This window comes from Megachile rotundata, chromosome 8 (genome assembly GCF_050947335.1).
Source record: "Megachile rotundata isolate GNS110a chromosome 8, iyMegRotu1, whole genome shotgun sequence".
In the NCBI taxonomy this organism is placed as follows: domain Eukaryota; kingdom Metazoa; phylum Arthropoda; class Insecta; order Hymenoptera; family Megachilidae; genus Megachile; species Megachile rotundata.
The window spans coordinates 5673910-5700627 of NC_134990.1; the positions used below are offsets into that span (position 1 = coordinate 5673910).

Here is a 26718-nt window from a genome sequence, read left to right on the forward strand (position 1 = left end):
TCAACGGAAACTAACTTACTAAATTCTTTAATTACTTAAATTTTAACAATCAGAAAAAGTCATCTACATATAATAAAAAAAATAAAAATTCTGCAATTAAATTTAATTTAAATAATTTATCGAGTGATCCTCGATAATACGACTAAAATTATAATTGTCTGAACGATTATCAAATTATTGGAAATTCGAAGCTCTGATGCAAAGTACATGGCGAAAAATTTGTCGAAAACATCGCGCTCACGGAACTATTGTCATCTGTAAAATATAATATAAAAGATCCTGAGTTGTACTGTGTGGTACTATGGCTATGGAGTTCGGCGATGTCTAAGATGGCTTTATCTCTTAGTTATTTCTTAAACAAATATATACGTACGTGTGCGTGCGCGAATGCATAACCTTTCACAAACTTTGTAACGAATAAATGTCAAGCAATCGTTAAGCGAATCTTTAAAGAACATTTGATACCCTTCAATCATAAAATAATAACAATTTTAAAATACTGGTTAATAAAATTTAATGTGCGTGACTAAAAGTATATCGTCACTTACATTAATCACCTAATCATTGTTAACCAGTATCTCAAAAAGTCAATACATACAAAATAAAAGAAAATTATATTGACAGCAATCATTGAATTATAGATAATTCGATAAATTCATTATAAATAGTTACAAACATTAGGAAATTAATAAAAAAAAGAGAATAATTTAACATATTTTCAAAACGTATAATTAGAAATTGCAATGTACTAACATAATTAACACTGTTAACCAATTAGTTAGTACCTCTTGAAACATTCTATGATTACTTAAATGATTCAGTTTTTGAAAGAACATTACTGATTTCAATATCAATAAAGTAAAACAATTTATAAGCGTATTTTTATTATTGAAAATAATAAAAAAAATTATAATAATAACGAAGTAATAATAACAATAATAATAGTAAAAGAAAACTAAGAAGAAGAAGTCTAATCAATATCAAAACACTTTGCAGCATATGTACATACAATGACACTTGTACAACCCTTTCGCACAAAAATCAACAGCTTCATATTCACTGAACAATTACACAGAGTGGATAAGATTATACACTTCTCAACCTTTTTTCAGAACTCATTTACAGATGATCTACAAGAATCCTACAAAAGAAACATAAATATATTACAAAACAAAGGTATAGAATATACACATTGTTTACTATTAGCTAAACAATGTTTCATTTACCTTAAAGCAGAAAAATGTACAAAAGCTATTTAAGGTTAGCTAATAAACATAAAAAATTACAAGAAAAACACATGAACAATGCAATAACCAAGGAAATGCAACATTTAGACAAAAAAAAAAAAAAAATAGAAGGCAATGCACATTATGTTTGTAACAAATACAAACTTCCAACCACAACCAATCATTTTACAAATATACACTACAGCCAATCATATTAAACAAACACTAATTGGAAAAAAAATTCAAGTGTGTAACCTCCTCCATTTAAAAATCAATTAAGAGATAAATGAAATTATATGCAGTCCACAGATGTAAGAAACGCAAATTAAATTGCAATAAAATCATTCATACTGTCAGACGTTAGCCATAAACATTTGCACAAATTTACAATTACTCAACATACGTTCACTCACATGTACAAAAGGCAGTCACACTAAACGCAACAAGTCACACAAATATGAACTTAGTGTAGTTCATTCATGTTAATTTAAACAAAAACGAAATACTCATGCAAAATTCCATAATAATAATAATACTGTTTGCAATAATTTCTGAAAAAAGAAGTCTACTAATACTCTAAAGAACATTTAACTAATATCAAATTTAAAGAATAATAGTGATAACAAAGAAAGTAATGTAATACTTTATAGTAATATAAAAATGCAAAATGATTTGTAGGAATATGAAAATTCACTGAATAAAAGATAAAATTTACCTTACTAAAGACACAAAAGAAAAAAGTGATGAATTTAGCTCTATAATATCACATTAGAGCATGTAAGAAAATTCAGAAGAAAAGCCACCTCAGACACAAGCCTCTTATAATATATTAAATTCAATCTGCTGCATCACGACGGTTTCCCATCGATAACTGTCAATAATAAATTCTCTGTAAATCTGCTTGAGCTGTAAAATCGGTTGGCTGTCTATTGCACCGTTAAACTGCTACGCGGTGAAAAATATATTATAATATGTTTGTACGTCATTCTGGGAGTTTCTGTGCGTGTCACCCAGACGTGTGACGTAATCAATAAAGTAAATATAATCCTCTGTAAGAATATAATATCGTTGTAAATATCTGTAGTCTGTATAACACTGTATAGCATCAAATAAAACAACAAGTTATCCTGGCTCGCGGAATAATCAGTACGAGGTGGGATGGCTGCTCCACTTGCGGCGATTCTGTGGTTTCTTTCTTTTTTTCTATTTCTTTCTTTCTGTTTAAGGATACTCTCCCTTTCCCTTACGACGAATAGGCACGGTACCTTTTGCGAAATGTCCTTTAAAGACTATTGTTTCATTAGTTACTGTAAGATGCTGTGAAGAGATTACTATATTACAGTTGTATGCTGTGAGGAGTTTCAAAGTAATGTTTCAAATATTATTTTATCAAAAGTATGTATGTTGTATGGCATTCATATTATTCTAATGTTATGTTATACTTAGTCTCCAATTTTCATATTTTCAAATTGTTAATAAGCCAAGAGTTTGATTTTTGATAAAAAATTAAATATCATATATGAATATTTGTTAAATAAAAATACTTTTTTCAGTGGTTCATTCTTAAAATAAACCTGACTATGCAAAACAACATTCTACAATTATTTTATAAAATAATATTTGTTACTCATAAGCTATATGTTTTCCCATTTTTAAATTAAAATAAACTTTCTTATCGCATTTTTTTTATAAATAAAAAAATAAGACTATAACCTTATATTTGCATAAAATAAAATTTTAAATTTTGAAAAAATTTGAAGTAATTGTTCGTATAAAATATTAAAAATTTTGAACATTCTCCATCACAGTCAAAATTTCTAATCTCTTCACTGCACGTAAGTTTTTCTTCGAAAGACCACATTCAACTTCATTTGCAGTTTACAACTGCCAGAAACTGGCATTAAGTCTACTCAACCAAAAACTTTCACATATGGGCCGAAGAAACTAAGGCGCGTTAGTGGTATGCAGCATCGAATTGCATCATGCTGCTTTGAAAGTGCTTTGATTCAACATTGGTCTGATTGACCTCGTAAGCACCATCTTGGAATACTCTTGACTTGTTCTCCAGAGTCACTGCTCCCGTGCTCTCTTCTACTGGGACTCTCGGCGCAGAAAAGGATTTGCTATCAGTCTGTTGTGCCTGAATTTGTAGATGCGTTTGAGCTCCACTCTGTTGTTGTGCTTTCGGTTGCTGTTGATAGATTTCTTCCTGACGATGCCTGTCTGCCACGCTGAGTTCGTGGAAGCTGACCAGGTGACGCTTCAGGTAGAGCTTGGTCTTGAATGGCTTGTTACAGAGGGGGCATGTGACACTCTGAGGGTTGTGGATCAGGCGCATGTGCTGACGCAGGTTCGACAAGTTACTGTACATGCGGTTGCAGACAGGACAAGGGCGTGGGTCCAACGAGTGCAGTTTGCGTAGGTCAGCTGCAACACACACACAACTTGCTCTAACCCGGTAGAGGCAGCACGGAGAAGGAAGTTAATCTTTTGTTGTTTTTTTGAATGGATTTATGGGTGGGGTCTCCGATTTGCCAGCCACCACCGGACAGCAACAACCAGCTGAGAAACCCTAGCCGCACGACCATTATACACTCTAACTAATTTAGCAATGGGATCACTTTCAACATTTTCAATAAACTGTTACTTAATTTTAAAACATTTCATCCAATGTTTCACAACTTTTCATTCTAAAATATTAATTTTTCATATAGTCTTTTTAACTGCTCCTTCAATATTGATATTAAATGCATTTATTTGTAAATATATCCTAAAATTTATACTTCTAAATATTATTCAGTTATTTTACATAAATTTATTTATATTGAAAATAAAACTGCTGCATTAAACATGTTTAACAAAAATGTAAAAGTAAAAGTTATACTTTAATTATTTTTTTACATATTCTAAAACTTTCCTATAAAAAAAAATATATTATCTTATTTCAAGATTCAATTACATATAATTTAAATTAATACAAATTTTTTACTGTCATTTACTGATAATTGAAGTTTAGTAATTATATCATAACTTTGCAATAATTAATGCAAATATTTCAAAGATAAAGCAATTTAAGATTTTTGATAACTGTATGACATAATAACACGGAAAAGATAATTACAATTTTTCGATTCAAAATGTTTTTAAATTCATTTTTTATATATTGAATAAATTTCACAAATAATATAGTCTGATCCCACTACTATCTGTCGTGCGCACCATGATATTGCGCGTTACCAACGCACACACATCGGAGACAAATGGTAAGCGTGTGTTATTGGGAACATGAGGCGTGAGAGTTCGCGCTGCATCCTCCGAAATTATTCTACAATTTTCTTGACAACAACACCCTTTCTGATTAATAAAAACTTTCCTTGACATGTACAATTTCATTTACATTGAATATTTTACAACCTACGTATATTATTATCACTGTTAAAGTCATAATAATGAATAACCACAAAGAGACCATTTCTTTAAACTTTAAATTGATAATAAATAATTAATAAACGAAACTTAATTCTTTAAATTTATGATTCATATCGAACTTAAATTATAAAACTACGATTAAAATTAAAAAGTAATCAAAATATAATACTATAATTATGTTATAAAAATAGTAATTTTTAAAATCAAGGACTCAAATTAGAGTTTTGAAAAACAATTTAAATCTCTAGATTTAGAATTTGACAGTATGGCACATTTGATGATTTAATGCAGTAGAATATGATTAGTGAAGCGAAGGATATTAACTTTTTTTTAATTACAACACCATAATTAAACACTAACCTTAACCAAAAAGCTTACAACAAAATTTAGCATCAAGCAATTGCTCTGCTATATATGTCAAGTTAGGGTGTTTTGCCATAGGATAAACATGAATACACAGAAAAAAACAACGCCAATTAGATAAAATATAAATTTTTTAATTATTATGACTAAAAAAAAATATTCATATTAAAATAAATAATAATATGAACGAAATTTAGGTTAGCTTTAAGCAAAAATGTTTGTTTCAATATATTTCAAAAAATAAAGAAATAAACTAAAATTGTTCAGTAGCCTCCAATTGGCGTGGCTTCTACGGGACAAAAACGGAGAACGTGGAAGCAACAGGCAGGCAATTTTGCCAGACGGAGGGATTTATTATTTTTTCACATTTAAACTATTTATTTCTTACCTTCTAAATCTATTTATTCTTAAAATTTGTTATATATTATGTTCAAGTATCTAATGAACTTGTCAAAATTTTTAATCAATGAACATTTGACAAGAAAAATAGGTCAATTTATGAAGTTAACGTAACGTAAGAAGTATGTAATATTTTTTCTTTATAACTATTACTCGACACAAATATTTTTACATACATGTAATTATCGATAAAAAAATCAATTTTAACCTTGCAGTATCACCTCCAACTCTGGCAAACAAAATGGACAGGTAGAGAGCCCGAGTATGCACACGCAGCTGACTTTCTCACACAACAGCCGCAAACTGCACTCCGCCTGGATGAAATTATCAGATCGCCTCCGAGTGTCAAATGTCTCTTCTTTTTCTTTCTTTCTCTTCCTCTCTCTCCTGCCTTTTTTCATATTTGCACACACATACGCGCATTCTCTCTATTTCTTTCTTTCCCTTTCTCTCCTACCGCCTAGCAAGAGCTACCGAGCTACACGAGCTTACCATTTCAAACCGAAGTTCCCCTTCTCCTTCCGTCTTTATATTCGCATCCAAAAAATTCTCTCCGACATGATCGGCTAGGTTGTTGCTGTTTGTAATGGTGCTCGCAACTACCAAAGAATTAGGATTGGGACGGATAATCACTTACCTTGTTGCTCTTGATTTAATTCCGTACTGCCGGCATGAGATGGTCCTGGCATTCCACCCTCTAATGGTCCACTACCCCCGCCACCGCCGCCTCCTCCACCGCCGCCTGCTCCTCCTCCTAGAAAAATATTTACATTGTGAAATTTTATGTAAACCAATTTGTTAACATTATTTTAAATATACTGAAAAATACATAAAACATTATTTTTAATTACCCTGGTAAGAAGGAGGATACGATGGTAAAACTTCCATGCCACCATCAAGGCTAAGAAAACCACTTGGCAGTGCATTAACCTCCTGCTTTGGAGAACAATCATCATCGCTTCCATATTCTGGTAATTCTATTTTTGGCTAAAATATAAAAATTGTGTGATAATTTCACTTATGAAACATATACAGATTTTAAAGCCACAGTGTATTAAGTCTTCTGTTTTAAAAAATAATCAATCTTTTGATATCTAGTTCTAATGCAGTTTACATAAAAGGTTCTTAATACTTTTTGGTTTTAATACATTTATTATATTTTAAGTTCTATAATGCTTTTTGACACTGCAATTATAAAGCATATATATATATATGCTTTATATGTATGTAATATGTAATATATATCTAAAATAAATGGAATTTTATAAAAGGCTAAGAAGAGCTGATTGTTTAAGTTTAGTTTCATACTTTGTAAGGTCATTTGATATATTATGTAACATTATTATGTACACACATAATATGGATATTATACAAGATAATATGAAATATAAGACTAGGCTAAAGTAATCACTTTTATTTGTATTAGAATGAAATTATTGATATGACACTACAATTAGTGAATAGATTAACACGTTGACTGTCACGTCACCCATATATGGGTGACACTTGAGTATCTATACCGATTTATCATGTATATTGTTAACAATTTATTCACTTTGATAACCGCAAATTCTCGCATTAATTACATGGATCTATGGAAAATAAATGTAACAAGATATTGTACAAATATTTAAAAAAATTGGTTAAGAATTAAAACACTACTGGATGCAATTGAATATTACTTTAGTGTGGCAGTCAACATGTTAAGATGATTTTTGATTTAATAACTGCTTCAAAAAATATATCAAGATCATATAACATATATCCAGCTTTATGATATTAAGCTATACAAGAAAAGATATAAAACTGAAACTAGATAGTATAAAGTTAAAACATATTGACAGTTAGATAATAGTTTCAAAATTATGAAACTTTTGCACCTTTTATTTGTTTCTCTTTACAATTTGAAGAACGTGACTTAATATACTCTGATTTTAAGGACCTGATATATTTATTTATTGCAATTGAGAAAAATTATGACAAACTTCTACAACCAAAATCCTGTCCTCTATGAAATAACATGCACATACTAAAAAATATTTTTTAAAATTATGTGCAGTGCAAGCACAATTTAGTGAACTAACCTCAACAATATCGAGATCTTTATAACAGTCAAGTTGAACCTGTGGCTCAATTAATGGCCGTGTGCGTGGCGTTCCAGTTGCACAGGCCGCCGCAGCTGGTACTGGACTAGATATCTGAGGCGAATCACTTCGTTTGCACAGCCTTTTTAATGGTGGAGGACTGGAGGCTGGTGGAGTTTTACTACGGTCCTCCTCCAAATTTGGTGAGATCAGCCCACGGCCGTTTGATGCGTGTATGTTGTTTGTTTTCAAATGCTAAAATCAACAAACAATATTAACAAATTATTAACATATATTTTGTCCTAATAGTAGTACATTTATCTATCATGTATATTACACCATGTTATGCAAACACTGGAAAAAGTAACACTAAAAAGATATATTACTTACACATTTCAAATACAAACCTTTTCGCTGTTGTGCTGATTACTTTGAGAGTCGGTGAGGCCACGGATTTGCAGAGACTCAGCAGTTCGTAGAAATGTAGGTAATTCTGCTTGAGATATGTTAACCTCCCCAGCATACATAAATTCCAAGAGTGACTGTAGATGTTCGAATTCCACATCACGCATAAATATTATCGGATGCTTGCATGGATTTGTCTGTAAATATAAATTTATATTATGTCTTATATCTCTTTCTTATAATTTATATAAATAATATATCAAACAACAATTTTAAAAAATAGTTAATAATATATTAGCGCATTATTACTGTTAAATTCATTACAAATTATAAAATAAATGTATAATCATAATATAGCCAAAAATAAATATTAATATATAACAAATTATGTGATTAATTTATCTTTTAATTTATTTCTAAAAATATAAAATGAAGATCTGTTATATAATTTGCAGCAATAAACACTGCAAAAAATTATATTTATTAATTTATACAAGCACATAGAATATGAAATACATTCTACATATAATCAACATCATATTTAAAATGTAAAATAAATACATTCAATGTTAGCAGTTTGTTACTTATAATATTCTAAGACTCTAATGCATAATTCTTTAAATAAAGGAATATCATTACAACACCATCTAGTGCAGACACTTATATCTAAAATAATGAATGCGCTGTTCACAGATATTATACATGCAGCAACTTGCTTTAGCTAAATCAATTTAACATATAATGCACATACCAAATGACCCACACTAAGTGTACAAACTTGATCTAAACGCAAAAGTGTCTCTCTAAATATACTTCGAAACTTGCTTTGCACCAAATATTAAATCCATATTTTATATTTCTTTAATATGAAAGTTCTTTTACTTCACAGAGGAGAAACAAGTAGACAATACATGTCACATTAATAATTTTGAGATTATATATTGATACTATTGATTCAAATTTTCTAATTTTATGACATATTTAATAGACCAATGATATTGATTTGATCATATGAATTATAATATGAGATATATACAGTACTACTCTGATTAATGCTGAAAATATGTCCTTAGAAGATGAAGTATTAAATGAAACATTATTAAATGTTGTTATCTCAACTATAAATAAAGAACTTTAAGTTACTCAGTTAAGTTAAATTAGAAATATATAAAACATATACATACAAAGAAAAAATTTTCTTGGAAGAGGACCTTGTTTGATTAAATTAGTGTTAATTAATGTAGTTTTAAACAGGATCATATTATACACATATAATCTTAGAGTGTTATATTATTCGTTTCTTGCAAAATTGGTGAACCTCAAAAATCATGATGCCAGGAAAACTGAATTTAAATGTTTGAAAGCATTATTACTTTGTATAGACATTATGCAAAAATAAATGCTCCCACAAATTCATTTTTTAACGCTAAATTTCATTCAAACTGATATGAAATGTCATTTCTCTAATTATGGTTTTTCTTTCAGAGTTTATAAAAATAAGAGTACAATAATTAAAGCAACTTTTATATAAGTCTTTACACTTTTCTTAATGCCAATTTGTTTAATGAAATATCTCCTCTATTACATTTCGTAACTCAACAGTTAACAATTCTCATGTTTATACAAGTTTTTAGAATGATAAATTAATTTTCTAGTAATATTTATTATATTATTATCAAGTTTATATTTCTCAAAAAGCACAACTTAAAAACCTCAGTTATTTGTACCTTTGAAAATTAATTTTAGATACTTAGTAACGATTATTAATTAAGTACTACTATACATGTATCTTAAGAAACTCTTTTACTAATATGATTTATAACAATTAATTATCAAATAGCATTTACTGTTTAAAGCTATTCTATAAAACTCAAAGTTCAGAAAATAACATTTCGTATGCATCAACCTAATATAAATATGTATTCAAACGTAAGTTACATAAAACTGAAAAAATGCTTAAAAAACTATATAAAATTAAAAATCAAAGTGGAAGATCAAAGTCATATAGTTATTAATAAGGTTTAATACATGTAAAGTTATAAGATGATATATCAAAAAAGCAAAACGTAACTTGTCGTTTCTTGTACTTCCATAAGATTTCTATGCTTTTCACTATATTCTATAGATTTCTTTGATCTCATAATTGATTCAAAGGAAAGAGGAATTGCATAAACATTGCTAATACATCTATATAATCAGAGAGTGCTCATCGCTGAAAAATTTTTATGTTACATGGATTCTTACTATATTTGCCACACTAACAGAATTTATATTCAAATAACTAAACATGATTTTATATATAATCAAACTTATACAAAATTACGGGAATTCCAAGTCAGTCGAAATAAGCACTAGTTTCTAATAAACAAACAACATATAATAGGAAAGGATTCTTATGTAAAGCATGTACAAGAACATTACAATACATTGTCACGACATATACATGAGGCTTTCAAATAAGAATTCTAAATCAACTGCATCTAAATCAAAGCATGATTCTCAAAGAAGGTAAAAATGATCGGTTAAGGGGAAGGAAGGGGAGAGGGGGTAGAGATCGAGCAACTAGCACCGAGGAGAGAAGACGGGGAAGGTTTTCTAACCTTGAACAACTCCTTGAAGTAAGGGCTGCACGCGGAGAGGACAACCTTGTGCGCCTGGAGACGCCTACCATCGCAGGCAAAGGTGACATCGACGAAATCCTCGTCATCTCTGAGAGCCTCGAATTGGCTGGTGATATTAGCTTGAAAGTTGTTCCAACGCAAGCAAAACTGCTGCTGGCTATCCGTCATTCTCCTCGCTCGACTCCCTTCAACCTCCTCTCTCTCCCTCTCACTTAACCCGAGAGCCCCCCACCACCACCCACCCTCTGTCCGTCTCTTTCTTACTGTCACCTTCTTCTGCTTCTATCTTTTTTCCTCTTTTTCTTTCTTACTGATGGCAGCGTTGTTCTTTCCTCGTCGCGCACTTTGACTTCGAACGTATCGTTCTCTATCTTTCTTTCTTTCTTGCAGGAGACACTTTAAAAATTTTCGAAAGATATCGAATATGGAAGATTCATCGAGACGAAGAGGGTGAGGGTGGTTTCGCAGGTGAGGGTGGCCTGTTTTAGTGCACTCTCGTGCTACTGATTCCAGATGAGGCTCTCATTACTCTGGAAAAAAAATGGTAGGTGCAAAAAGTGCAATCGATGACTGAAGAGGAGGTGTGTACGTGGGGAGAATCGATAGACGGCTTACCAACGTTTAAAAGATAAATAAAGTAAGCCGTGCTTTTTGCTAGTTTTTCAAAAGCTTTATACTGGATTTATATTATATCGATAAAACGAATATAAGCAAAATTATTAATAAGTATATTTTAATGTAAAATATTTAAATGAGATAACAATGTTTTCCATAAAAATGTTTAAATTCATTAAGTTACCAGGATACCTACCTAGAGGTTTTTTTTTCATTTCTTTTTATGTTTTCCTGTTTTTTATAAAATGACATTAGTAAAGTGTTTTTTGGTAATGATAATATAATTTTATTTAAATTTTTCATATTTGTATAAAACAATACGTTAAAGTATTAATATAAAAAGATAATTAAAATAAAGAGATAGATATATTTACGATTATAAGTGAAATTCAAAATTATGAATGAAATATTAAATTTTTATCTAGTACCTTTTATGTTAAATCGAACATTTCAAAATAAAAATTTCTTAGAATCAACGATGATTGTTTGTCAATGTTATTAATTAAATTTTATTTTTTAAATTTGTATTATAATTACCCTACAAATTATATTATATAGATTTTATTGAAATTGACAAATTTGTAGAACCTAATGTTATTACCAAATATGTATAGTTAAATAATTAAAAAAAAAACTATAAAAACAAAATATTAATATTTATTTCCTCCTCCACTTTTACAAATGAAATCATTACTTTTTTATAAATATTCCATAGCTATTCTAGTACATTTTATATTTTAAAATATTTTGAAGATGAATTAAAAAAATATTCAATTTTTTGTTATAATTATTTACATATTTTTTTTAAATATACCATTAAAAGTTTTGATTTAATTAAAATCCAAATTTTAATTTTAATTTAAATTACACTATAATTATTATATTTTAAATCATTCTTATATTGAAAAAAAAATACATTTATAAATAATTACACCAGCATAATAACAGGATTCTCTAAATATAATTTTTAAATAAAATAAAAATTATTTTTATCCCGTCATTAATAAAATTAATAATGTTAAGGTTGCGAAAATAAGTGGAAGAAGAAGTAATATAGATAAACATTAAGATATATTAATATCAAATTATGTTATCGATGTTGATACGAAAAATTAAAACCAATTAAAACTGATAAACAGAGCCACCGCTAGGATCCGTAGAACCCGGGACAAAAGTTATTATTGAGAAGATATAAGTCCTCATGTATGATAGACTTTTAACATTATTGGTCACAAGTCTTAATAAAATTTAATTCAAAATCAATTCAACAATGTCCTACTTTTGACTAATACAACTTAACATTTAAATTCCACGTATTAATTTTTCCACTGCTAAAAATATCACAATATTGAATTTTAAATTCAACTTCTATTGACATTTGACTATTTGAATACAAATTTTTTATTTAAATAATTCCCATGCTGAAAATTCAAATACTCAGATATTCGAATTTCAAATCTGAATTTCACTCGTATTCATATATTCGAATACCAATATTTGAATATTGGTTGTTTAAAAATTATAATTCTTTTAATACTAATTTTGAAAATAAAGTTAATTTAGACACAATTAGTGTAATTTTTAGTTATTAAATATTAATTAATTTAATATTCCACTAAACTATATTAATGATAAGATAAATATTCAATAAAATTATCTCGAGTAAGAGTTTTTACACAAATGCAGTTTTCCTTCCCTATAACCTTATTTCCCCTAGGGAAACCCATCAGGCCCTACAGATAATAAAACGTAAATAAACAATATATTTTCATGTACTTGCTAAATAACTTTGCTGCGTAATTTATATCATTATCATTCGTATTATCGTTCAAAAGATATCGATTGCAAAGGAAACATGCATTCTCGTGAATGAAAATTCGCGGAAAATTTGTCCGTGATCGCAGACAGTGTTTCGATAACTTGTGCTATTCTAAATTCAAGCAAGTTTTACTACCCGGTATATGCTCGTCCTCGTAGCTTCGGACAGCTTCAGGCCGTCATGAACGGCCGAAAATTTTCTTTGCAAAATAGTTCTTTATAGAAATTTTCCGCTTGCCTTATCGGGACAGATGTGAAGAGGATTTTATTTAAAAAAACGCATGATAAATCCAGGAAACTAACAATTATGTGACGCAAGCAGAAAATGTCAGAAAGACAGGTGAGGCTTCTGTTTTTCTTTATATTTCTTAAATTTTTCAATGAGTTTCTCTGTTTTTTCTTTGGTATTTCTTCAATGAAAGTTTGTCAGAAATCAACAAAAATAATGAAAAATAAAATTCAATGAAACAACTATGATCATTGTTTTTAACCTCGTTGTGAAAGGTTACTGCGGACAACTCAATCGATACATTGTACTCGAATTTCAATTTCCTAAGGAACAATGAATATAACAAATTGTTTCGTGATTGAGAGATTTGATAGTGGTTCTTTAAAATTTGTTAAAATATTGTGATGTTCCAATTATTTTATTTAAAATTGTATGTTAAAGATCGAACGATAATTGTAACCTTCATTAGGTTATCCTTCCTTCCAAATACGTTTTTTAGATTGATTAAAAATTATGCAAGTATAATTTATATCGTTTACTTATATTACTTGCTTCCAGATTTTTATTTAAAAAAGTAAGTAAATTCTTGTAAAATAACATTTTGTATTGTTTGAATGCAAACTGTTTAAATTTAACTTGTTGGTTGCTTAGTTTTCAAGTTATATTTTTAAATGTATTAATCACCACCAAAAAAAGTAATTGGAATAATAGTCCTTTGTTTTTTTTCATAGTAGTATGACTAAAATGTAAAATTGAGTGGAGTAATGATTTTGAATTATTTTATTTATTTTAAGAATAAAGCATAAAACTCATTTAAAAAATTTATGTAAATTGTTTAGACAATATTTATTTATTATTTTATTACACACCATGCATGTTATTTAATTACCTTAGTTCCTCGACTTAAATTTTAATGATTAAAACTAAAAATACTTGAAATTTTATACATAAAAATGTTATGAATGTGTAATCACATAGATTTAAAGATAATATTTCAAATATTCAGATATAGACCTATCAAGTTTTTTAAATATAAATTATATCTGAATGTCTATTTTTTAACAGTATCTTATTTTGTGTATTGTAGTATATATGCAATTATTAATGGTTTATAAAGCAATTTTTTGCATAATGTTTAATAGTTCAAAATTTGCAACAAAAATACTGACTGTTGAAATAAAAATATTTGTAAAATAATCATATAATTTCATTGATGTTACAGAATTTGTATATTATCTTCTTTTGGTGATCATCGTGGTTTCCCTAGTGGAAACCAAAAATCATATACTACGCCACGGTAAGTGTTTGGAACAACATTTAGTTATAAATTGATAAGTAAATTTGTACAATAAATTGACTGATAAACTAAACTAATAACATGTATTTTTGATACAAAGAGGTTTAAACGATTCATTTCGTTTCATCACCGCAGCATTGCAAAATGTCAGATAACTAAAAAGGTTGATGTCATTTTAATCGGTAGGGATACATAGTTTTAATGTATAAAGTGGACTAAATAATAGCATATAATTTATTTAGCACTTGTTTAATATCTGTTTATATTTTTTTACCATTATTTTGTTTTTGAATGTGTACATGTATAATTTAATGCTACATGGTTTATAAACTATTTTTGGTTATCTGATATATTAAAGTATACATCACTCATGTTACAATTATTTATAAAAATTTAAGACAGTAATGTAGCAAAGTTAATAAAAATAAACTTTTGATCAAAATGACAAATTATTAGATAGAAATTATAACTAACCCTTATTAATAGTTGTCATTTTTCCTTACCGTTTATCATATAAGGAAGAAGTTGTATTAAACATATAGTAAGCGAACAATTAGAAAGAACACTAAACACTGAAAGATTGGTAGAATTGTTGCATCATATCATACAACTGTTACTTTTACTGAATATAGATGATTAATGGTATAGTCCCTTAAAGAAAAGCAAAAGAATGTAATAGATTAGCCAATGATAATGATGATTAGCTCATAAATTTATCTTATTTCTCATTGTTCTTTCATGCTATACATCAATACGCATTTTAAATATTTTTTAATTAAAAAATTGTGTTGCAAACAGTTGGCAACCATTTCATTGTCATTTTAAATTTATTTTCAATCTTTTTATTCATATTCAAAAATTATAATCCTTATTCTTTATACGTGTGGTAATTCTTACCCATAATTTCGTTTAATTGTTATCATCCTATATAATATAAATGTTATTCTATAATAACATATTTTAAGTTTCAATTATTGTTTTACATAAATTTACTGAAATTTCACATTTGTATATGGATATAATCATTCTTGTACCGTTATTTTATTATTTGTAATGGTGCTAATTTAAGTAAATTTACATTAACAAGTGATAATTTTCGCCGCGAGAGGTGTTAAAAAATTTACCTATTTCTGAACATGACTGTACAGTTTATCAGTTTATATGAAATGATAAGAGGAACGGGAAGAAGTAGTCTGATTCAAACAGATCGCGGTGTTCAGAAGTTCGAACTTGACGGGTCTACTCAAAACTTTTACGACATCTGTGTTCCCTTTATTTTATGACGTTTCTTTCAAGCACCATAAGAAGTGAAAGTTAAGCAGTTCTTGATAATCCATAAGCTTCACAGTTTCTTTCCGACCACCGTGCCGAAAAGAAAGGATCATCGAGATCGTTTAACGATTTTAAGAACATACAAATTTTATTTAAAAATAATATTTTGTCAATTTGTTAAAAGAGTCTCAGACGTCAGAGTCTGTCACGTGAGAATAATTTTCACCATCAGTGACTAAAGTTTTTGTTACAACTTTTTATCAAACAGAATAAGTCATACGCGTGAATAAAAGGAACACATCGATATCAGTGACGAAAAGTCGTTTTTATGTTGAGGGACAGACGTATGTATTGTGGAAAATATTGTCTGAGGTGATAATTTTCTATCGTTTTTGAGTAAAATGTTACTCAGAGGAATCGCGTTTGCCGAGGTGAGGCGGAATTCCGCCAGACGTATTTGGAAATCTCAGAATTCGAGTTGCGAAAAGGATAACACTGAGTTGACTTATGATGGAGTTTTTCAACGTAATTATACTTCGAAGAACGCATGTCCACTATCGGTCAACGATCGTAACTCGACTTCCCTCCCTTTTGTAAGTTTTTTTTTGTATTTAGTTTTTTCTTTTTCCACAAAAAAAAAAAAAAGAAAATATTTTAGGAACACTTGACATAACAATACTCGAACGTCTTTATTTACCATATTTTTTGCTAATAGCATCCATCTTTGAGTGAATTGTGAATTGACCTTGATATTACGGGTACCGGTAGGGCCTACGTGACTGACGCTGCTGAATTTTTTTGTTGCAAAACGAAACGAGGTTCGTGTGCCGCTCAGTGTGCCACAGTTGGGAAAAGACAATGAAGCACACATTTTTAGTTCTTTGTTTTCCATCTATTGCAAAAGTCTGTAACTGATCTGTAACTAATAACAGCAATGTTTACTTTTTAAAAAAATAAAATTTTGCTTCCAGAATTCTTTGTTTCATTTGTTCAATTTACTTCTATATAATCTTTTGAGGATTTCTATGGGGTTCTACTGCTTCCATGACAAAATAACCATGTTATTTATGGATTAAACTAAATCGTATGCAATTATAATTCAGGAAAAAATAACATAATTTAACTGATGAAATTAAATGAACGGTAGCAGCAGACGGAAAAGAATGAACATATATCACAATTTAATATACAATTAATATAGGGGTTGAAAATTTATTTCAAAAATTTTTTGTATACTTTTTCAAATGCTACATGAAACTTATCACGAAAAATTTGTTTTTCGCTCGGGGAATTGAAAGTTTGACAAATATGGAAAATTAACACATTTACAAGGATTAGCAATTTTGCAAAAATCAGTATTTGTTCATCCTGTTCTTATCATAACATTGATAATGCATGATAAGATCATTAAGAAAATTTTGGAAAGCATATTTAATCGTGTCAAGTTCTTAACGTTTTAAAATATCTTAATTCGAGGTAGATTTCCATTATATTGTATCTACACAAATAACAATTACATATTACAAAGCACAAGTGAACGTGACCGCAGTCACGTATGATCCTGGGATTTACCTGACCGGAAATTCAACAAAATTTTCCTATCATTGACTTAATTGTTATCAGATTATACATTTGCAATTAATTAAATGGTAATAATATGTCAAAACCATTTATCTGCGAACAATGTTGCACTCTGGTATAATTCTTACAATTGAAAATCATAATTTTGTATAATAATCGTTCGGAGTAGTACAACCAATTAATTAATATATAATATTTAACAGCAATTCATATTTGTTAAAATAATTATTAGTAATTTTACACTGAATTTCTTTATTATAATTGTGTCTAATATTTCGCACAAACGTGTGAACTTATTTAAACCTTTATTGTATTTTTTCAGTTTTACAAAAAAAATTTTTTAATTTTCAAGTGACAACACGAAAGTAACAGTTGACAAATTTCTTCTGTGTTACAACCTTCTTTAAAGAAGAATTGTGTCATATTATACATTTGCAGTATTATGTGAATGTGAAACAGAAAATTGTGATTTAATGTTTTCGATAATGGTAAAATATGTATTTTATTTGTTTGACACGATACAAGAATTGTAATAGTAATTATAAATATTATTATTTATCAACATATTTTTGTGGGAATTTACCAGATTTACGTATTTACGAATGTATATTTTGTCCAGTTTTTTTATTTATGACTCCATGAATCTCTAAACATACAGATTACTCAGTAATGGGTAGTGTACTTATACGGTGATATAGTGTGATCGTAAATTGACTCGTGAAGATGTAACAGTACACATGACGAACGGATGTACAAATGTGCACATATGCAGCTTTAGAACTTTAAGCTCCGTATTATTTTGTTAAATCTGTTAGAAGTAGTATTCACAAAATTAGTGTTTAAGTATTTTCATTTTATGTTTTTGTACGTTAGATCAATTTTACAACCGCAATTTTCGCGTGAAAAAATAAGCGGAATAGTTTTTTTGCAGCTTCATTTTCAAACAAATCAGATTTAACTGATTAAAATATTTATAAAAAAATTTATTTACAGAAAATTATAGTACATCTTTCTTTTTCACAATTAATATAATTATTTTTGTTTATAAATTAAATTATTTGTTGATTTATAATATACATTAATTACAGAATTATGAAATTGATGAAATTTTTAGTTCACTGTAAATAAATTTTCTTACAAATATTTTGAAGAATTCTTAAAACTTGAAGGCAGAATTAGATATACAAAATTTTTACTAATTCTGCGTAGCTTTGTTCGCTTTTCAATAACGAAACATTAGTATACTCTGAGTGTTTAATCATTTATGATATATTAAAGTCTTCAAAGTAAACATAAATCATTTAAATTATAGATTGTCGATTTCATAGCCATTAGTTATACTTCCCGCGATGATATAGCGAGGTTGTAAATTAAATTCCATGTTTCATTTCACGGTTTCATTTCAGTGCATTATATGGAGTAGGATTTATCATCTTCTTGTAGACTGAGATTCAGTTTCGCGAAATGATAATTTTGTATTATTTTTTTTTTTTAATTTTTTGTTTTTCTAAAATTATAAGATTTCAAGATTTGAAAATTTAAAAATCTAAAAATTTCAAGATATAAAATTTAAAAAATAAAAAATTTCAAAGTTCTAAAATTCCAGAATTCAGAAATTCAGCAATTTCAAAGTTCTAAAACTTCAAAATTTTCTAGTTCTAAAATTTTGAACTTAAAAAATTCCAAAATTCCACATTCCTGAAATTCTAAAATTTCAAATAACTTAAGTTTAAAAATTCTGAAGTTCTTTAGTTGCATAGTCTCAAGATTTCAACTTCGCACAGTTCCAAAATTAAAAATTTTTAAATTTAAAAATTAAAAAATTAAAAAATTTTTAATTTCAAAATTAAAAAATTCCAAATTTCAAAATTAAAAAATTCCGAAGTGCCAAAGTACCAAGATTCTAAAATGCAAAAGCTACCAGGTCTCAAAAGTCCCAGAAATCCCAAATATTCTCAGGATCCTCAAATTCTTCGTATTTTTATTTAACATCTCACTCATAATCACTTTCCTGTCTCATCCACCCTGTGTCAATAAACTTCAGAAATCCCAGATAAAAAGTACACAATATATTGACACAAAACTTCCTCAAACTCCCCAAAGATTCAATATCTTATCTCAGTTGCAGCTAAACATTTAGGAAAACGCCCAATAAAAATAACGTATATTGGAAACTTAAACCTTATCTATGAAAATATACAACGGTTTCATTTTTGTGTATTTTGACTCCTGAAGAAATTTACGATCCCACTATATGGTAACGAAGATTGCAGCAGCATTTGAGAACCGCTGATGTTTCTTCATCAGACTTCAAATTAGCGTCGTTTTGCTTGGCGACACACTTGGCGTTGTTCGTTTGAAGCAAATTATATAACGCATTATTTATTCTGTTTATTGGCATGTTGGCGGTGAAGGAAGGCGAGGCGATATCGTTCGTCGCCACAGCGTCCAAGCTGGCCGCCGTGGAAGATGCGGCTCCGAAGGGGCCCGAGGCTTCGATTCGATCGAAAGCCACAGCTCTCAAAGTCTCTCCTACGGCAAGGGCTGCCCTTCAGGTCCTACGATCGCCCAGAAATCGAATACAATGCCCTGTCACTCCTCCTCCAGTGACTACCAAGGACGCCGAAACTATTACTGGTGAGTCTAAGTCTACTACCATATCGGATAAGGTAAATCCGATCAGTTATTGTTTATTGCGAAAATGATACATTAACTGAGAAGTTTGGGCATTATTAGATTTTGTTTCATTTATCCTTGATTAAAGTATATAGGGTACAGTAAGATATGGCTTAAAGTGCCTTTGAACCGATTTTAACTTGCACGGTAATTTACTAAAAACCAGTATTGTATATCATATTTCAATCCTACATCTCAACTAGAAGGGTAGTTACGAGCCAAATCCGGATTATCAAGCTTTACCCTACTTCTTCTATTTGGCATTCAGAAGTTATTTAGGGAATACAAAAGTAATTCAGTGACATGCAAAAGTTCTGAAAAAATTTAGGGAAGACATGAGAAAGTATGTTAGAGAATTTTTTGAGATTTTTCAAACTCTTCGAGCAACAAATAAAAAACTAGAAAAATATACAACTATAAATAATAGATTTCGTATCTAAATTTTAGAGCGAATACTTTCTTTCGCAGTAGAGAAATATTGTTATGAATATTCTCTATTTTTTTTTAGACTTGTTTGATAAAATACGCCATAGTCATTTTATTTCAAGCAAAAGTGTGATTTAAAATTTTGCTTCTTTCTTGTTGAATATCTTTACTTTTCTTCGTTTTTATTTAAATACAAAAAGAAACTTTGAAATTGATAATTTATTATGTCTAAACAACATAAATTGTAAATTTCGTATAATGTACCAATAAGTAATACTAATAAGTTACGCGTAAATAATTGTGTAGTTACCGAAGAAAGAATACAATGTTGTTCCGCGATGATTTGAATTCGCGCGCCAAAATCTAGCGTGTAGCCAACTTACCGTTCGATATCGTGTTTTTCGAAGTTATTGATAATTTTTATCTGCAGAAGATAAATCTACTAAAATTTCACCAGTAATTTTAAACTAGAAAGGCTACTTAAAAACATAGCACTTGAACGGCAACAGATAAACATCAACGTATCATTAATACACGTAAGTATCGATGTCATACTGTTATTTGTATAATAGATATAATTAAGTGAATGTATTCAAGGTGGTTCAATGCCGTTCAGGTGTTATGCTGTTAAGTGGGCGACAATCTTTAACAGTCTACGCTTAAGACCATATATAGAGATACTCGTAATCGCATGATCTGCGAATATGGAGCAGTTTAGTAAAATCGGAGGCGGGCACTTCATATAATTTCTTTTAAGGTGGACGAGTAATTTTGTAAAATATTAAATAACGACTTTCGTTGCGAAGGTCAAAATATAATTTTTGCAATTAATATAAACATAAATGAAGAAATTTTTATTTGATTTAACACTTAATTAGTAACATTATTTTCTATTTTCAAATAGTTATTATTTACTCCTATTTTTACATATTTATTCAGATAGCATTTGTATTATATTCAAGAATAATAAATTGTTTTTAAAATAACGTATACCATTTAACAGTTTAAATTAAATTTGGCAGGGTTACATTTAACCTTATTGTGGTACTTAAAAATTAAGCGTAATTTTTTATAGTTAACAAGTGATCCAACTTTTGTATGTAATTTTACTTATTCTAAATTGATAATTAATAAAATAAGTTGCAAAAGCATTATCAATATGCAAAATAAAAGTTAATATGTTTACATATCGTTATATTTGTTGAATTTAAAAAGAATAAAACGTGCATATGTGTGTGGTAACCTTGAAGAGGTTAACGTTTTGATTCTACTTATATTTTCATCAGAAAACAAGACTTATACTCCATTATTTACAGAATAAGATTAGTAAAATCATAAATTAAATTAAATCATCAGACTAAATTAGAACACTTGAAGATGTGTAGATTCGTAAATTTTCAAAAGAAGGTGAAAAAATATACTGATTCATATTTAATGTAACCATCCCTATAGAGCTTCAAAATTTTTATTTTCATCGTTAATTTTCGCGTTTATTTTATAATATCTTAAATATAATTTATTGTATAAATTAACTTTGCCATTTTATTTCATAAATGATAGAATATTACATTATTTCCCAAAAATCTAAACAAATTTAAAATATTAAATCAAATAAAGATATTTCTTCAATCACGATATCAGAAAACTATCTATTTATATTTATATCAATTAAATTCATATAATAAAATCACAACACTGATTTGTTTATAAATTTCATAAATTTACCTCTTAAAACAGTGAAGAATGTAAACGTCCAATAAAAACTGCGACTGTTTTATGAATAGCACTTTGAACACCGGATAGTAGAATTCGTTTCACAATGATTAGAGTTTGAGACCGAAACACTATAAAATGGCGTATAGGTTAAAGGAGTGCTCTAATCTTGGTGAACTCGAAGAAGGGACTATTCCCTCTGTCTCGAGGACGAGTATTTTATGGTGGTCCGTGAACCTCCATGACAAACCACATTCACCGCTGGCAAATGATGATTACTTCTCTTGGTCATTATCATCATCATTATCTTTAGGATCATCATCGTTGTCGTGGTCATCGTTGCCGTCATCATTATCATTGCCACGGATGTTCAAGTCGTCAAACTAACACGTATGAATAATCTTTTGCACGTTCGAAGAAAAAAGCGGACGAGGAAGGTCGATGAAACGTTAATATCTTTGCGTGGAATATAAAATTGAACCAGAAGTAATGTTACTTGGTTATATTCGATTTTGATAACCCTTGCATTTATTAACTCTGAGTCACAATTATTTTGCATGCTTCTATCGCAGGTAAAAATCAAATTTTGTTTATAAGCTTAAGAGTGTTATAATGTACTATTGATCAAGATCATAAGTTCACTTTATTTTTAGCTAGTTTACTGTAGTGAATAATACTTTCGTCTTTTTTTGCAGCATCACGTAAAGTGCAAGAAAAACGGTGTTACGAGGAGGCATTTCATAGTTTTTATGTACATAATGAATTATTGCTGTTCTTGTGGAAAATGGTATAGGTTGGAAAATAAGTATAAAAGAAAACATTTTTTGGGTAACAAAAAGTAAAAATTACTATAAATAAGACTGTAAATACAAAAATTTATTATAATAATTAATTGCCATTTTAGTACGATTAATTAACGGCAAAATTCGGGTTTTAATGTTCTTAAAAAGGTTTTCGAGTAAATTTTATTAATTTTTTATCACACTTTTATAATAGCGGTTTTTAGTTCTTGAATTACCATATTAAAATTTGAATATTGTGATCCTTAGGTTATGTGTAAAGAAATCTTGTTAAAACATGAATAATATTTTATTGTTTTCTTGATTATAAAATTGTTTCATGTTTGCATTATTCATTCTTGTAGAAATATAGTGATTTTGAAACAGAAATTTCAGAATATATACAATTGGAATATGCAAATTGGAAAATATAGAGATTTAGATCTTTAGACATTTGGAAATATAGTAATTTGTGAATAAAGAAATTTATAAATGTACTAATCTGTGAATATAGAAATTTAAAAGTATTCAGGTCTGAAAATTTAGTAAGTTAGAAAATATTTATAGTTGGAGATATAAATATTTGGAAACATGGAAATGGGAGTATAGAGATTTAAGAAGATATAGATAGTTGAAAATATAGAAGTTTGTACATATTTTTGACTATAGGAATTTTGAGAACAATAATTTGGAAATGCATTAATTAGAGAATATAGAAATTTGGAAATATAGAGATTTGATACAAATAGTTGAAAATATAGAAATTAGAAAATATATTAATTAGGGAATACAGACATTTGGGGATACAGAAATTTGCAAATGTTAATCTATGAAAACATAGATATTTAGAAAACACAGATAGTTACAAATATATAAATTTGTTTATATAGGCATTTGAAAATATAGAAATTTTAAATTACAGACACTTAAGAAATATAAAAATTGGGGAAGATATAAAATTTGATAATATTCAGTTTTATATATCAAAAAGTTTAATCTAAATTTAAATTAACAATTTCAAAATTATTTATAACAAATAGCAGTTCAAATTAAATAAACCAGACATAATATTTAAAAGAAGAATCCTTTTTGAAGCATAATTTTGTTGCAGATAGTGTTCTGAGGAGCTCTTAATGTATCTTTGAAACATTGACTTATAAGGATGAATAGTGAAAAACATCCAGGAATTTTATAATCACATTAGCTCCCTCAGTTTCAAGAAAATGATGAAACATCACTCACATTTTAGTAGAATAATGTTCCTATTCACCACAGTATGGGCATGTAACATGGCTTAAGTACTGCAATATTCAAATATAAAAACGGCCGACACATTTGTTGCATATAAATATTATTGAAATTGTATAGAGAATGCTGTTGAACTGAATTTATAAAATATTTGAAGATTCTGCAATGAAAAGCTATCATTATTAGAGTATGAAAATAAACTGATAAAAATATCATTGAAGACTGTAGTAAGAATTTTTGAATAAAAACTCAAATTTTCCAGTTAATTAATTGTAAGAAGGTAATAATTGATTAGGAAGTTTTTCAATTCAACCCACCAATAGCATTTTGCATAAAAACTGCAATAATTCATTATTTACATAAAAATTTTGAAGTCGTTTCTGAAGTCACTGTTTCTTTTTTTAATTTTTACGTGGTACTATAAAAGAAAAAGCAATTGTATTATGCACAGCGGTACGATAAATAAAAATAAAATGAACTATAATTCACTTATAATTTTGACCAACAGTATAGATTAATTTGCAATGACCTAAAATTATGTTACTTTCTAGCAAAGAAAATGATTTATGGTGGAGAAATTTTGAATTGAGTCCTAATAGCGAATCTATTAATATGCTTTTGAAATAGTGAAGAAATTGAATAGTAATGTTACTTTTTACAATCTACTTTTCTGCAGATTTATTTTTAGTGACCGATTAGGAAAAATTAGCGAGAATCTAGTTCTCTAGAGTGGTACAGAAAATATAGAACATATTCCGCGAAACCACACATCTTATTTGACGCACACCCAGGACCGTATTCGCCATAAAGTATATTAGGTGCAAACTGGAACCTTAATTTCCTTGCCCCTTTATTTTAGAACCTTGTAACAACATTACAGTTGAGAAATAAAATACTTATTTTTATATTCAAATACATTAGTAAAATACATTACATATTATATTTTCCTAAATTTTTATATGGATTTGTTATTAATTCATATATGTATTATTTTAGTGTTTACTTTATTTTATATATGCATAAATAAAATAATTTTGCTGCTTTCAGTGAAGTACTGAATTTATTAACAGTCAAAACTAAATTTGAACATGAAAAGTAAAGAGTGAAAACATGGACAAAAACCTGTGATAAAGTTTCACAATTTAACAATAAGATTATGGTATATGTGAAAGAAAATTTTATTGTTAATAATTTTAATATCTTTTGCTATAAGCTGATGTTGAATATGAAGATCAGATTGGGGCATATTATTGAAACATGTTAGATATGTTTAACATTATTTGAACAAAAATACATGATACATGTATATGTAGATCAAGACAAATGTAAGAGTACTATTAACAAAATTTTGCACAATTATGGGAGTGAACTTAATAACATTTCTTTTAAAAGTTAAATAAATCTTTTAGTAACGATATAGGATGAAAATTTTTTAATTATAAAAATATTTATAAATGTACTGTTATGATAAATGTAACTGAACAAAATTCAATATTGAAAACTGCTCATTTTTTATATTGAAACAAATAAAAGATGATTTTAAAAATGATTTCTACCAAAATGAAACCAGTGACCTGTCGTTTATCATGCACTGAGTCAGATGTAATGGTCTCAATTAATTATGACGACATCATAGCTCAATTTGCTGAAACCAAAGCTAGAAAAGAATTTTCAACTATTAATTTGCCTTTTAATTTGCCTATATCAATCTTGTGTATTTTATTTAAATAAGTTATTATGGAAATGTCGATTTTTAATTTTAATATATTTAATCACAGATATGTATATGAATTTAATTAACTGCAATGGGTTGATTTTTCTGAAGCTACATAATGAAGTTGTACATAAGACCTCCAAAATTATAAATATGATCTTATATTCGTTGATGGAGGGATTTATTATTAGTATTAATTATAAGGTCAACAATTTTTAATTCCTTGGTCTTTTTTGCATTTAAAAGATTATCAAATATTAATGGTTGAATGGGGTAAATATAATTGAAAAAATTATATGAATAAATATAACTAAAAAATTTGTACAAATAAATATAATCAACAAAGCTATAAATAAACATAATTGGGAAAATTTTATAAATATAATTAAGGAACATCATTTCCTTGTTTTTCAGTTAATCTTTTAGGGTGTATTATGATACAACATAAAATAAATATTAATACTTTAGTTCAAAATATAATACAAAGTGATGCAAAGTTCATGATCATTTGTGAAAATCGATGAAGTTCTTGCCGTTTAATTCATGCAAACAATGAATTGATTTGATAATGAACAAATGGACACTAAGTCAGGAGTGCATTAAATGACCGACCCTTTGTAGGTCGGCTATTTTTGGTGCCACGCAACAAAGTGCGTCAGTTATTTCGGCATCATCGTCAGAATCATAAAATTGTATTAGTATCTAATTTAAAACACCGTATTCATTTCATAAATTTCCAACATATCGAATTTTTCAAATACGATTGGAATAAATGTTGAGTATATTTGAAGGGTTATAATAAGTAACGCGTGAATAACATTTA

General features: G+C 28.3%; 2 protein-coding genes and 1 long non-coding RNA gene across 7 annotated transcripts in view; 2 read left to right on the top strand and 1 right to left on the bottom strand.

The window, feature by feature from the left end:
• The window catches only part of LOC100876401 (uncharacterized), a 49613-nt gene extending 38695 nt beyond the window's left edge, over positions 1-10918 (bottom strand). For 4 of the 5 annotated variants that reach the window (XR_013039005.1, XM_076534371.1, XM_076534370.1 and 1 more), the window contains exons 1-5: positions 10507-10918; positions 7909-8103; positions 7502-7756; positions 6269-6404; positions 6055-6171 (exon numbers count right to left, since the gene is read on the bottom strand). Coding sequence is in view for 3 of the 5 variants with exons in the window: in XM_076534371.1 (XP_076390486.1) it covers positions 6055-6171; positions 6269-6404; positions 7502-7756; positions 7909-8103; positions 10507-10695 (892 nt within the window). In the remaining 2 variants the exon portion in view is untranslated. Of the gene's footprint in view, positions 1-867; positions 1142-1941; positions 3654-6054; positions 6172-6268; positions 6405-7501; positions 7757-7908; positions 8104-10506 lie in introns of those variants that run through there. The other variant, XR_013039006.1, reaches the window with a different exon arrangement.
• LOC143264980 (uncharacterized) lies at positions 10465-11086 on the top strand. Its single transcript, XR_013039008.1, has 2 exons — positions 10465-10588; positions 10918-11086. It is a non-coding gene; the product is annotated as an uncharacterized LOC143264980 (long non-coding RNA).
• Positions 11087-15799: 4713 nt separating this feature from the next.
• Positions 15800-26718, top strand: part of milt (trafficking kinesin-binding protein milt) — a 52949-nt gene continuing 42030 nt past the window's right edge. The window contains exons 1-2 of the mRNA XM_003704506.3: positions 15800-16351; positions 19754-19976. Coding sequence (XP_003704554.2) covers positions 16160-16351; positions 19754-19976 — 415 coding nt within the window. The 5' untranslated portion in view covers positions 15800-16159. The remainder of the gene's footprint in view (positions 16352-19753; positions 19977-26718) is intronic.